We start from the raw sequence: 15740 nt of genomic DNA on the forward strand, positions 1-15740 counted from the left end.
TAATCCACTAATTTTTTCTGCCATTTTAGTACTCCTCCATTCTACTTAGTTACCCTGAAATACACTCTGAGATCGCTGAGACACAGTGAGTGGGATTATTAACCGATAGAATTAATAATAAATTGAAAAAAGTAATGTAATTCATGAGCCTGCGCTTAGCGGTGAACCTGTCCCTTTAAAAGCTTCCGAGTATGATTAGGCTCTGGGTCATGCCTTAACACGCTAGAGATCCAAACGTCAGGGCAGACGAAGCGAGGCGGTGGAGAGAAAGAAAAGAACAAAATACCACACACTTCTCTTTCCTCACCCCCTTCTCAACAAGAAGGCAGTTAGTCGCGAGTAGAAACATCATGGACATTCGCGCACCTGACGGAAATACTATTAACAATTTTGTCACATGATATCAAAACAAAGGCCGTTCACATTACTTTATTGTTTTACACCTCTCTCGGTATGAGAAATATAATGTTACAAAAACCACATTCCAGCTGATTGTTTTTGTTTCTTATTTCTTCTATTTCTGATCATATATATTTTTTTTTTCTTCACTTCCCTAGGAATTTATTGACCTTGCATTTGCCGACGTAGTTTTCGCACTCCTCCTTTGCATTCCCTTTTTTGGAGTACAATTTCGCTGCAGATATGGCTTGGTCACGGGTTAAACCAGCACCGTATACTTTGTTAGGGCAATTTAATTCGGGCGGGTCGTTAACAGTTTTGCAACGAGCGTAGTTCATGTTTCTCACCAGCTTTATACCAAGCTTCCTCGCAATCACCATAGCCAAAGGAAGCGCAAACAACCCTTCAGAATCTTTAGGTACAGTTAACATAAATACCAGCATAATGCATAAAACGAATGGGATTAATTTCATGGCGTCTGTGCACTCTAGCTGTTAAGAGAATAAAGTAAAAGTAAAAGTAAGTAGAAGGGTATTATTATTGATAGTAATAGTAATAATAATTATAATAATTAATAGTAATAGTATTAACAATTCAATCACTATTCCATTGAAAAATGAAAAGGAGATAAGGGAGGTAATCCCCCTCTACTTAATCTCCTTAAAGTGTAAATTATTATGCAACGCAAGACTGAAAACACATTTCTAACATGTGTTAAAATTAATTATTAAATATTACACCTTTACACACATTTTAGATAACTCATAGCTCACGTTCCCAAACTATTTCTTTTAGCAAATTATTTTAGCGAAGCTCCACGCGCGCGCGAAGTGCGCGCGTGGGCGGAGCCCCATAGCTAAGGAAATCTACCCATCCCAGAAAATTTGGTAATCACGTGACCGACCGACCGAGCGACCGATCGTCCGTCCGCACCACAGGCATACCAATGTTACTCTCACACTTTCTAGCTACTTTGGGAGCCCAGGAGAAAACTGATTGCAGATCAATGTTGTCATCAATTGACAGCTGTCAAAACAGGGTATCCGCTGACAACTATCACCTGACCGTATCGCGGGCTCAGGTGTCGACCCATTCATATGCTCGCAGGCTCACGTTTATTTTTGTTTTAAATTCACAACAAATATGTTGTGTTTATGTCAGTATCGCCCCGCGCTATTACGATTTTGATTTCAAACTGACCTCAGACGCAAAAACTCAGCCAGTTTTTTTAAAATACAGGCGGGGAAGACCTTTTCTTACCATGGTCACGTGTTGGTCATGCTCCACGTCCAATTTTTATGCTCTGATTGGTTAAAATTTGACAGGTGAGTTCATGCGTAAAATTTATGCAGCATCTTGAAAGTTGTTTACTTTGACAGCTGAAGCTGACAGAGTTTTGAGTCAACTTGTGATGTTTTTAGCTGTCTTTTTCCACTGGATGTACAAAATGAAATACAGCTGCTATCAAGAGTGTTCTCTTATTCATGGCTCGTTTGTTTATTGGGTTTTTGGTTGAAAAATGCGTCGCTTGTCAAAGCCGATAATCCGATTTCGGATGGCATCGTTTTTGTTTTTCACCTTGCTGGATGCGTACGAGAATTATAAAGGCTCAAGCGATCCTTGCCTTACTCGATAGCTTTCAGGAGCTGCATCTCGAAATATGGTAAGCCTGAGTAATTATTGTATTTAAATCTAATTTCATGAAGTCCAGCGGCGCAGTTTATGAAGCTAGTTTATGCACGTTTGTATTAAGATTTGACTGAGCCACTGATCTGACCTCGTATGAGGTTTGATATGAGCTTAAGCTTACAGAACTTTAAAAAGCCTTTAGTCGATATTAATTCACCGTAAATAGAAAGAAAAAACTTTCCGAAGAATATTTAGTTATAATTTTGGCTGTAGAAAGAAAGCTTTGAAGGATTTTCTTGTCGTAAGTTCATCTTTGAAAACAGCCAACACCGGGAAACCGGCGGCTTAAAACATAAACTTAATCTTTAAGCTTACAAGTAAAGACTTGAGGATTCTTAGACACACTTAAATAGTTATTTGTTTTCGTGAATGAAAATTGTTGTCTCTGTAAATGTTCTATCGAATTATTTTTCTTTATTGATTTTTGGTAGTCTCAAAAGTGTAATTTTCATCGCTTTGCCGTTTGTTTTCAGCCGTTCATACATCGCTTGCAGGAGTACTCAAAATGCCAAGCGTATCAAACGCTTTTTAAGATTACACATCGTTATAAAACCGTTAATAAAAAATAGACTCAATGAATTCTTTTCACGTTGCAGCGCAACTCTTTTGAAATTTCTTCGCAAATTTGGCGCTTGTCAAACCGGCTGGCCGTATAGGTGATTTTGGAAATTTTTTGAACGGTTTCGCTAATTAAAAGTCCACGCGTGCTTCGATGGTCCTGAATGTTGAATGAATGCAATTTGTCTTGCAAAATTGTGAAATACTGCATTTTGTACGAGGTCTGTATGGTAAAAACAGCGCCTCATAGTACTCTTTCTCCTCAGATGTGGTGTATAAAAAAAATAAAAGATTGGTTTGCACGCACCCAGATTTATTGGCAAGAATTTGTAAAGTTGTCGAACGCAAAAAATTCGGTCTGATTTGTTTTCCAAGAATTTGTTTTCCACGCCTTATCTACTGTGATCAAGAGCCATCATTGCTCTTAAATGTGACCGAAGACTGTTTTTTGGGTGTACATATAAGGCTATATCACGTAGTTACTAAAACAAGGAATGACCTACAATGACCCACAATGACCTACAATGACCTACAATGATCTACAATGACCTACAATGACCTACAATGACCTACAATGATCTACAATGACCTACAATGAGCTACTATGACCGAACGTGTAATCCCTGTAATGAGCTAAAATGAAGATTTTAGAAAAAGACAAAAAAAAAAAAAAGGGGACATGTGTGCGTAAACGTAACGCGTTTAGTCTACTGCATGACAGCCCATTTAACGATGACAGCATCTCTGATTATTACGCTTGGAGATAAATTACAGTGAAATAATATATGTATGATGATACTGTGACTTTTGTCCAAACCATCCCTTGCAACCTTTCGCATTAGTTTTATTTTGTCTTGTCTTTTTTTCAAACAAATTGAACAAACACAGTCACCCCAACAGTCGATCCGGGGGAATCTTCAAGGGACGTAAGGGTAGAGATGAACAAAGGAGGCCTTCAAATTCTGACCCTGTTCAAAAGAAAAATTGTTCATTTTTTTTAAGTACCCTGGCCTGTATAAGACATCATAAGACCCTTTAAATGGCTTTCGGTCCAACAGGATGCTCTGTTTGTAACGCTAAATAGTAAAATCCATATCCTGCTCAGCGGCCCATACCCATCTAGGCCAAATAAGGGAGTGCCTGCATGACTTCCGTCAATACAGGGTATAATAGTGCTATACCAGTAAAAACGCGATTGCAATAATCTATTTTCGAGTTTCTCAAGTTACCTGAGATCAGGCACAATTTTTGTTTTGCCTTTTCAAAATGTGCTTGGTAATTTAATACTATGAGCCTAGTGTCACATCCAAGCGTGACACACGACAAACATCAGTGTCTGTCATTTTGTAGCTCATTGTAGGACTTTAACTTTAACTCATTTTAGCTCATAGTAGCTCATTGTAGTTCATCGTAGATCATTGTAGGTCATTGTAGGTTATTCCTTGTTTTAGTAACTACGACACACGTCCCCTGGTCTTTTTTTTGTCTTTTTCTAAAATCTTCATTTTAGCTCATTACAGGGGTTACACGTTCGGTCATAGTAGCTCTTTGTAGGTCATTGTAGATCATTGTAGATCATTGTAGGTCATTGTAGGTCATTGTAGATCATTGTAGGTCATTGTAGGTTATTGTAGATCATTGTAGGCCATTGTAGGTCATTGTAGGTCATTCCTTGTTTTAGTAACTACGGGCTATATCAACTCGATACAAAATTTGTTTCACTCCAAACTCACTTAGCTTTTCCCTCAAAAGTCAAATGAATGTGCCCTTAAGTTAACTGATTTGTGGAATACAAAATTATTGTTTCATTTAAGTTATAAATTTATCACTAGGAGCTTCGCTTTTAACTGTGGCTAAATATATATATTACGTATTAATCTATGCGTTAAAATAATGTTTAAAGGAGGTCAATTTTTGAAGAACAATTCGATGTAAGTAAATGTGTTTTGCCGCAGCTATGAAATTGAACATTTTCTAAGATAAGGAGGGAGCGGTGTAATTTTTAAGCAATAGAAAACGTTTTCCGTGTTTGCATAGCCTGATATAAACACGAGAGGGGTTGGGAGAATTCGAGACAGTTATGCAAACCCGAGACGAAGTCGAGGGTTTGCATAACTGTCGAGAATTCTCCCAACGCCTTGAGTGTTTATATCAGGCTATGCGAACGCAGGAAAAAAGTTTTCTATTGCTTTTATGAAATAACTTTCCCGAGAAAAAAACGCAAAACTCTTTGTATGGCACTGATTAAAAGAGAAATTCTTACCAGTCGCAAAATCTTGTCCACGAAGTCTTGCACGCGTAATCAGTTCTTGTTTTGCAAAAAGATGCTTTACAAAATACGGATTTTTCTCGCTTAAAATGTCAGCTTAAGTGAAGAAAAATTGACTCACCTTCCTTGTAACGATTTTCCATGTTTCAGCCGACGAAGGAATGGGTAAATAAAGTAAACTTGTCGAGTTTTGAACTCGAAAACTTTTTCAAATTTGTGCTTGCGTGATTAGCGCGAAAAGCCAAACAACTTGACGCCACAACCATGTTTACATACTCTCATGCAAACACTCCTCTCGGCCAATCAGAGCGCGCGTACTATCTTAGTTATTTTATAAAAGAAAGTTATTATAGGGACAGTCATTTGTGGAGGGGGAGGGGGAGAGGGAGACGTAAGACCGGGGAGGAAGAAGCGGAAAACAGGGGATCCAAGAGGAGACCGAAAGCTGGAGAGAAACACAAAATTCTCTCCTTCTTCATTTATTAACGCGTTATAAAACTATCGAGACAGGAACCAGGCGATGCTAAGTTACGTGCTGTTTATGCTTTTTGTGCTACATATTCGGGATAAAGAAAAACAGGTCCATTGTCGGTGAAATTGTACATCCTTTTAAAGTGGCCCAGATATATATCATATATGTAGACTGAGGTAGTTTCGAGTGGGTTTTTTCGGTCTCCAGTTAAAATGCGAGTGACGCGTTTGCATGTTTTGTTAGTTAGCTTAAGTCTCTCAGAATTTTAGAACAATATATTTCCACTTGATGTCATCATAGACTATTTTAAGTGGTTTCAGCATTCTTCGATGCCGTAGCGAAAAATCGGCGCATTGCCTAATTTCATACCGCGCGGGAGCCTGGTACTACCGGATTTTCCCCGACTTCTTAAATTCCGGATTCAAAATGGCTTCCAAAACCGAGGGTAAAGCAAAGGTCATTAAGGGCCACATTACTCCAGAAAGTTAATATTCTACAGCAAAGAACAGTTGTTCTACTGCTACGAAGAACTTCGATAAAAAATCTTGAGAAAAGAAAGATCTAATCGGAGACTTTCGCTACTTGGAAGTAATGGAAGGATTCCCGAATTGTTCGACAAAAAATTTGAACAAAGAACCGTCGCATTTAGCTTTTTCTACGGCACTGGATCCGACCGAACATTGGGGAATGATAAGGGAGTGAGTGTACCTGTTTTTACAAACCGTAAAATAAAGACTACCAAAAATGCGAAATACGCCAGAATGACCCTGAGTGAAAGGGCCACATCGTATTAGGTAGGCAAGGCTTACATTAGGTTTTCTCTCCGTCGCTGCCTACGGTCTCAGTCAAAATTCCTAAAGATCAGACCAGAGACAATTCTCACTGAACATAGATAAAAGCAAGTATACTTCAGTCTTAGTTCGGTAAGACTGAAGTTCCTGTGACAAGACCTCATGCATTGAGCAATGTTAAAAAACATGAGTAATTTTTCCTGGGAGGATAAATTGTATATAGTACATAGTTTCTTTTTGAGGCCCCTGCGTGTGTGTGATTCTGTACCTTCCAGTTACATTGCAATTCTAGTAATTTAGACACCACTCAAGACATGTGTAAATTCATTGATAAAATGTCACATGGCAGTGACTTACAAGGGCTCACTTGTTGAGCTGCCTCTTTTTGAAACTTATTGGGTCTACGAGCCGCATGTTTACAATTTGGGCAATCAGCTTGTAATCCAGTCAAGGATGTCAGGTACTGCTACCTTTTGGTTAGCATGCACTGAGTATAGACTAGTCCCTTATTCTCCTGCACTTGTGTGACTTAAGAACACCAGGTTTAACATATATAACGCCCCAAAGTACACTACGTTCGGTATCTTTGAGGGACATTCCTCTTTTTCCCGACGGGAATAATCCAGGTAAGCCCTTCTGTACTGCCCTTTTAAGTTTTGCTCCAGCATACTTAGGTTACGATCGGTACGTACATAATCACATCTGTGTTTTTACCTGCAATGATCCTCTCCTTTACAGAAGCCGGTAGAATTAAACAGAGGATCCGTTGCTGTAGAAAATTTATAATCATCTTTGGTTCGAGCGACCTTGCGCCTGAGTGTCGGCTCCTTAAGTTTAGCTTCAGGGCATGACAGAAATACTGCATCCTTTCCTTACTAACTTTAGGCAGATTCTCCGAGGGAATATTGATCAATGTTTCGTCGATAAAGAATGCTATCGTTCGAGTTTTTACTCTGACAATCCTCTGACTATCCGCCATTTTGAAACTGGACTTTGAAAAAGTCCGGGAAAATCCGGTAGTGCCAGGCACTCGCGCGGTATGAAATTAGGCGCGCATATGGATGACCTTGATAAAACTTCGACCCCCTCGGGACATGGAAGACTTTATTTAGCTCAACAGGCTGTAAAAACTTAAACTCATCGGCATAAACGTAAACCAGACATGTTAAAAAATTAGACTAATGAAGGCAATTATAGAAAATAAATGCAATGAAACTCTTAGGTGTTAGAATAGATTCCAAATTTAAATTTACTGGTCACATTAGCACAATTTGTAAGGAAGCTAGTCAAAGAATCAGCGTGCTCATGCGACTTAGGAACTTAATTCCAACTAGGGCCAAACTAATATTATTCAAATCAGCAGTTTTACCGTACTTTACGTATTGCCATTTAGTCTGGCATTTTTGTAGATGTAGTGATGGGCGAAAACTAGAAAGACTGCAAGAAAGGGGACTGAAGGTTGTATATAGAGACAAGCATGCAAGTTATCCACAACTTCTTAAAAGGGCAGAATTACCGACTCTACTGAATAGGCGCCTTCAGGATATTTGCATCCTTATGTACACTGAAGTGAAGCACAATCTATATCCAACTTATATCATTCCGTAATCTTTTCAATAATCATAATAATTATTTATGCTTCTTATTCTTTACGACAATCGGATTTCTCTATTCCTAGATATAATACTATAACGTATGGTAAACATTCTTTAAGGTGTTTTGCGCTTAGATTATGCCGTAAATTACCTCCTGTTTTAACATCAGCGAAAACTCTGCACATCTTTAAAAACAGAATTCGTAAAAGTGATATAAGTTCAATGATAGATGATGGATGTCAGAGCTGTTCTCACTGCTCATCATAATCGTTTAATTTTACAATTCTCTGTCAGTCATTTTAGATTATCATTAGATTGTAATACATTATGCGTAGTTATTGATAATAGACCACTAGTTGGATTTTACTAAAAATGGGTAGGGGGTTGGACCTCGCGGCGGAGCCTGCTCGTATTCATTAAGAAACCCCCCTTCCACCAGGAGGAACTGGAGCTTGGAATTGGACAAGGCATAACAAACTAATAGTGAACTTACGCAATAGGAAGGGAGAAGAAAGACAATGGCAAACCTTGTGTGACAAGCGTGAAAATAATTTTGTTTGAAAATACTCTCCGCCAAACTTCACATTCCATTAAAGAGATCTCTTTGTAGAAGTGCAAAAAATATCAATGTTAAGTGAATTTCCAACAAAACACGCAAGTAATAGCTCCATCACGTTTGTCATGCACACTCAAGCGTTTTGCAATCCTCTTCTTCTGCCGTCGAGTTGCGTCAACTCACTCAGGCTAATAACGGAAAGGATAACTGCAACTAAGGCATTTCTTTCATCTGCACGAGCCTATGACACATTTGTTCCTCTCTTTCGTAATTTAATTGCATAATCTCAATAAGTAGTCCTGACAGGGTACTTGCTGTAGAACATAAGAACTGCACAAGCTAATTTCATTGGTACATTTGCGCAGAAATGGACTCGTGTGCTAAATAAATTGGTACGTTTTTCTCGTCTTTAGGACGGTATCCTATGCATTCATGCCTCGATCTTATGTGTCCGTTAATTGTGGATAATCTCCCTCGTTTTGGTCGCTAAGGCTCGCGTCGCGTTTCCTTCTTGCTCGCCCAGCTGCAGTTTCTGCTAAGGAACTGAGCTCCTGCAGCTCTAGATACGTGCGATATTCCCACACCGTCCGCTGATGAGTTTACCCAGAGGCATTATGGCTCTTGGTTTATCTGATTTTGTTTTTTCTCCAGTGTTCTGTTCCGCCCCCAAACACTCCGGTATTCCCATTATTTTATGCACAACTAAGCTGACCAGGACTGTTTTAGTGTACCCTCCGCTGGGCGTTGAGAATTAAGTACAAAAAAGAAAACAGATTTTCGTCTTCTGTTTTCGTGTTTATTTTTTTTAATCTTTTATCCATAATTCCTCGCTCATACTAGGCGCCATTTGAACTTCAGTAAAATATGCGCTAGAATTTGTTTACTTTAATGTATAGGAGAGCCTTTCAGCTAAACCAGTGAATTCTCGTCTCTCGAAATGATGAGCTCTGGGAAGGTTCATGTCCTGCTGGCCCCTCTCCGTTTTTGTAACCCTCATTTTGAATTTCAGACTTCCTCCACCATAGACTCTCTTTCTGGTCTAGACGTGTTCCATATTATTTCACAGCTAGTTAAAAATTGCTTCGTTACTTGGAGTTGGAGTGAATGCATTAAAAGAGGCTGTTTTCCTTAATTCCTAGGCTTCATTTCAAAGTCAACTATTTCTAGCGGGCCCTTTTCCTCCCTCAACCCTCTTGCGTATTTCAGTCCCCAACAGTAAAAGCTGCCAGCTTTTTTTTTGGAATAAATTGCTAACTGCTTTTTTCCTCGATCTGGAGAAAAGTGAGGGAAGTATCACCTCCTGACTTTGTCCACCGTGGTTATCATCATGGGACAATCTAAACCTTACACGTGCCACGAGATGAGATTTCCCAACCTGTAGACAAAAGATCTTTCTTTTTCCTGGGATCTTTTTGGTGACCTCCCTCGTTATGTCCAAAAGAATAGTTTCCAAACCACGTGAGACGACAAAAGTCGCTATGACTATTTCCGGCTTTCGACAGACAGGAGGACGTACTTCTGTCTTCATTGGAATGGATGCGTTCTGTTCTAGTTGGTGGTAGTGTCCCTAACACATTTAATGTCAACACTGGTGTACTTCAAGGTGACACTTTGCACCCTTCCTATTTCTAATCGTTCTGGATTGGGTTATGCGCCAGGCTACCGTTGACAATCCTGGGTTCGTCATGATTCCTAGACAGTCATGAAGGCACCATTATATATGCTGAGTGATCTTGACTATGCAGATGACATTGCTATGTTACCATCAGGTATTGGAGACGCTCAAAAATTCCACGATCGACTTGTTTTAGCTGTTAGCTGCTGCTGCCGCAGATGTTGGCCTTCATGTTAATGCCACCAAAACCAAAGTCTTGATTCTCAATCATCCATGGTCACCTCCACTGCAAGTTAAAAACATCAACCTTGACTTCGATGATGACTTTAATTACCCAGGTTCTTTTATCGCCACCACAGAGAACGATGTCAAGAAACTACAAGGTCAGGAATACTAGGAATGGGATGCCTTTTGGAGATTAGAGTGTATTGGGAAGTCTAACCTGCCGATTGCTATCAAGGTTCGCCTTTACAAGTGTACCGTTCTGAGTGTTCTTACTTATGGGTCGGAAACATGGACTCTAACTGAATCACGGTGTGACAAGCTCAACACTTTCCAACTTAACTGCCTTCGGGTTATGTTGGGCATCAGTCGCCGTGACCATGTCACCAACGACCTCTGTCATCTGAGGTCAAAGGACAGCAGCTCCGCTTCCTTGGCCACTCACTTCGCCGCGACAAGGAGGATCATATCAACAGATTCGTCCTGTATGTACCATCTGTAGGGAGACGAAGTGTTGGCGGGCAGAAACTTTTGTTTTTGCAATACATCTCAAGAGTCATTATGGGAGGCTCCAGAGCACTGACGGAGAGAGAAATACGACACCCTACCGAAGACCGGGACTACTGAAGACATCTGGTTGCCGCCTGCCGGGACAATTCGGATTGAACTGCAGACGAGACGAGGAGAGACAAGACTGATCGGCTGGGGCGGCATCTACGGCTAACTTGACCAACCACAACAGTTTCACGGCCATTGGGGATTTCATGAGCAGATCTGCCTATCATTGCGAAGGAAGCATTGACCCTTCTGTTCGTTCTGAAGAATTTGGTTTGTCTAGATTCAAACACTATAGTTTTCAACATTAGACCGAAATTTTCAGGAAAACTCAGTTTTTTAACAATAATAGCAATTCCTCGGTATTAAAATGAGAAAAACAAAACCTTCGAAAATCGTACTAAGTAAAAAAAAATCCGAATATTCTTAGAAGAATGGAAAGGTTATCCAGTGAAATTTTTCCCCTTTCTTGAGCTTTAGAAATTCTTTTTACAAATGGGCGATATTTGCTCTTTCAGACAGATATTTACCGGGCTGCCTGTGCGGCCCAGTCATAAATTCGGTTTTCGGTCGTCGGTGTCGAAAAACGGTCTCCCGGGGGAGGGAAGACACGAGGGTCTGGTACCGAGAAACGATGTTCTCACAAGTGGTTTCATATGATTTTCTCTTGCACGAACCCTTGCACGGATACTTTTTGTACCTCGTCTCCGCTCCCCCTGAAAAACCCAGAAGGCGTTGCGAACCTGAAGAAGGCTATTTGCGTTGATCATAGAAGTCACTCTATAATTTTTTTATTGTTCGAGTTTAAGTCAGTTAGATGATGTTGGCGCTGGGAAACTCAGAGAAATGCTCACGTTGCATACAAACCGACACGCCGTTCACGGTAGGTTCACACTAAAAGATGACTGTGAGCGTCAGGTTTGGAACGCCGGGTCCGCTTCGTGAACTCAAAGAGAGAATTATCGATCGATGTAGTACGTGATGAGCAATTAAGAAGCACAATTTATGAGAAAAGTATTTCACCAGTTGACGACACTATGTCTGAAGACTTAATTGTAAGCTGTCGTAGTCAGGGAAGCGAACAACTCAGTTGCCGATGAATGGCAGATGAATACGTGACAACTTTGCCATGTTAGAAAACTGGCTTTTCCTTTAAATATTTCCTTCTATTTAACGTAACACACGCCACTTTGGAGGTCTAAATTTCGGATACTGAGGATAAAGAAGACACGGACAAAAGTAGGAACTCTGAGAATTTCGCACACAACGCACACAAGTTTAAAGCTTCACCCGGACATCCCATCCTGGAGCCTCACAGAGAGCGACTTGAGGAAAATAGGAGCTACTACTGATAAGGTTTGGTGGCTGAGTAGAGCATACAAGTGTAGCCCACGTCGAGGTTTCAGCGGGTTTGCTTTTGTTCGTATCTGTATGTTGCTAAGCTTTTATCATTAAATTTGTACATGATCTTGTGATCACAATTCTGTGTTTTCTGCATTTTATGCTCGTAGAACGACAACAATTTTTGGAATTTCCGGTTACTTCACGTTAGTCACGTTATACTGTCACGCTATAGTTTGGGGCACAGACGGATTGGGGGAGGGGTGCGTGGAAATAATGCAAATTGTTTCCTGCTTAGAATTAATGGCTAACTTGTTTATTTTTATTCATAATGGTGGAATTTAAAAGTTATTATACAGCCCCCACTTAAAAATGGTACTCTTTTTCTTTGGTTAAAAAAGTCTTTCAAAAGCGTACAATGTTCTGAATGAGTTTATGTTTCAGTAATGGTCGTCGACAAGGTTTTATGGTAGCCTGAGTGCGTATAGCCGCCCCCCCCCCCCCCCCCCCCTCAGAAAAAATAGCCCCAGTTAAAAATCGCCTTTCGGCGATTCTTGTTTACTTAAAAAAAGTCGTTGAATGCCCTTGATAAGTAAGCTGAATTATTAATATCTTTTGTTTATACGTTTTAACGTGGATGCTTACGGATAAGCTTAAACTTAATGATGACAAACTGAGTTCATGTTGATTGATACAAAACAACAACTTTCCAAAGTAAATATTGATTGCCTGACCGTAGGAAGCATTGACGTTGCTCCTGTCACTGTGGCAAGAAATTTAGGGACATGGTTCGATTCTAGCTTGAATCTCCAGGAACAGATTCACAAAACTTGTAAATCTGGGTTTTTCCATTTATACAATATTTGGCGTATCCGAAAATATCTGTCCTAGGAGTCTGCACGAACTTTGGTCCATGCTTTTATCATTGGTCATATAGATTACTGCAACAAGCCTTCTATTTGGTGTACCCTCTGTTTATCTACTTAAACTGCAACGCTTGCAGAATGCAGCTGCTCGGCTTATATCTAATGTCCCTCGCTACACTCACATAACACTAGTACTATGTTCGCTACATTGGCTTCCTGTCAAATTTCGTATTGATTTTAAAATACTTCTTTTTACTTTTAAAGCTATCTACGGTCATGCGCCTGGTTACTTGATCGATTTGATTGCTATTAAAGAACAGCCGCGCTATAATCTCCGTTCAGATATCGGTCTTATTTTAAAGAAGTGTCCTAGAAGTGATCGTAGGGGCGGTGGTACGGCCCTTTTATTTAGGGATAACATTAATGTTTGCAAGCTTGAATCTGGCTCAAGGAATTCCTTTGAATTTTCTGAGTATCTCGTCTGCAGTGGCTCCTTACGCACTCGACTTGTAATTATCTATCGACCGCCGCATTCTACTAATCATGATCCTGAGACTGTCAACAGTTTTATTGATGAATTTTCAGAATACCTGGATTCTGTTATACTATGTAATGATCTCCTCTGTCTAACTGACGATTTTAACATCCATGCTGATGATCACAATGACCCAGCTGCTTGTCGTTTCTTGGATTTACTGGAGTCAATGTCGTTAACTCAACATGTGGCTGAACCAACACATGAACATGGCCATACACTAGATCTAGTAATTACTCGAGAGTCAGACAACCTTATTTGCGGTCGCCCCTCGCCTGATATCTTATTTTCAGACCATCTAGCACTAGATATCTGATTCACGCTTAACTACATAGTTATACAGTTTCGGTTATGTTATAAGCTTATCTAGGTTCAGATTGGTTATTGGCGGTTTAATCTGCGCGAATATGACCATTTTCGACTCTGTTTTCGACTGAAAATTTACATAGAGCCTAAAATTCTCTTTATAGAGCGCGGCACAACTTTTCAATAAATATTTCTTGCTATCGTTGTCTATATTAAACGCCCCTCTTTTTTTAACTTCAATCTCTTTATTGCGCGTCCGACGGGTGTATTCAGGAGACTAACTTCTGATGCGAAAGGGCCGATTCTCAACTTCGCACTGATCACTCTAGTTGTGCATTATCTTCGTTCACATGTAATTTATTAAAGGCAAACTGACTTCTTTCTTGACTCCACTTTTCCTCTACCGCCGTCTTAATCATAGAGTGATCAGTTAGAGCTCCGTCAGAACTCTAGTGCTAGAAAACGAAATTAAACTAAAATTTCTGGCCTCACAAAAGGGAACACAATAGAGAGATTGGGCTATTTTTAGTTTCACCCGCCTACTCCAAGATGAAGAGTATTGCCGCGCGTTTATGATAACCAATGAAAAAGACTCCTGTTCAGCATTTTTGTATAACAATAAGCGATATGACAGACCTAAAAGCTTTCACCTACTGTAAGTAAATGTCCCGAGAACAATGGCCATTTCTCCCGATGAATTGAAAACAGCTCGACCACCTCTCAAAGTTGGCCGTGTCTCATTTAGGAAGCTGCGATCAATTGATAGAAATGCATTTATTGATGAAACTCGTAGTAGCGAACTTTTCCAAATGGATACTGATCGATGATCCTGATGAGCTTGCTGCCTTATTTGCAAATACATTGCGTTCCCTGCTGGATCGTCATGCTCCCGTTAAGCATAAGAATACTACTAGTCGACCATGTGTTCCATGGATGAACGACGAAATTAAATTGGCTAAACGACAAAGGAGGAAAGCTGAAAGGAAATGGAGAGCTTCTAAAGCACACATCGATTTACTGTCTTACCGTACTATGAGAAATCGTGTGACGTTTCTGAGTAACAAGGCTCGTAGTGACTATTATACAAACTTCATAACTGAGAACAGCACAGACCAGAGGAGGTTATTTAGAGCAAGCAAGTCCTTGATACATTTATCGAAAGGTTCTGGCCTTGCATTATCTGTCAATGATTACCAGTTGGCTAATGATTTTGGAAAATTCTTCGCCCAAAAAATAGCTGATATCAGGTCTGTTAATACAAACCAGATCTGCCTTCCTATCAAAGCAACCAAGTTTGTGACTGCCTCCTGTTTTTCAGAATTTAATCTGTTGTTCTAATCAGAGGTGTTTGATCTAGTCACAGCTTCGTCTAAGAAGTCTTTTGCTCTTGATCCTATTCCAATCAAGCTTCTTAATGAGTGTGTCGATGTGCTACTGCCTCCGATCACCAAAATAATTAATCTTTCGCTTGATTCTGGTTATTTTCCGCGCACCTGGAAGTGTGCTCTAGTGCGGCCGCTGCTGAAAGAGGATGGATTACCCCCTGTCTTAAAGAACTTCAGACCAGTGAGTAATTTGGCATTTATCTCAAAGCTAGTTGAGACTGTGGTTGTCAAGCAACTACAGCATTATTAAAATTGTAATAATCTGTTCCCAGTGCTCCAATCAGCCTATCGACAGAACCACAGCACAGAAACTGCACTGCTTAAAGTTATGAACGACATTCTCTTGAACATGAACAATCAATGTGTTACTTTGCTAATTCTGCTCGACTTGAGAGCTGCCTTTGATACAGTTAATAACGACACCATGCTACGCCGACTTGAATACACATTTGGTATACAGGGAAAAGCCCTCTCCTGGTTTTCATCCTATTTGTCTGGAAGAACTCAGCGGATAATGATCAACGAGTCAAAATCTAAACCTTTTAGTTTAGAATGCGGCGTGCCTCAAGGTTCCTGTCTTGGTCCG

At 40.1% G+C, this 15740-nt stretch overlaps 1 protein-coding gene across 1 annotated transcript; it reads left to right on the forward strand.

Moving 5' to 3' along the window:
* Positions 1-14446: 14446 nt before the first annotated feature.
* Positions 14447-15404, forward strand: LOC140953695 (uncharacterized). The gene is made up of 2 exons (XM_073403102.1): positions 14447-14558; positions 15112-15404. Exons 1-2 carry the CDS (start codon positions 14447-14449, stop codon positions 15402-15404), a joined length of 405 nt encoding a protein of 134 aa, XP_073259203.1.
* Positions 15405-15740: the final 336 nt, after the last annotated feature.

This window comes from Porites lutea, chromosome 12 (genome assembly GCF_958299795.1).
Source record: "Porites lutea chromosome 12, jaPorLute2.1, whole genome shotgun sequence".
NCBI lineage: Eukaryota > Metazoa > Cnidaria > Anthozoa > Scleractinia > Poritidae > Porites > Porites lutea.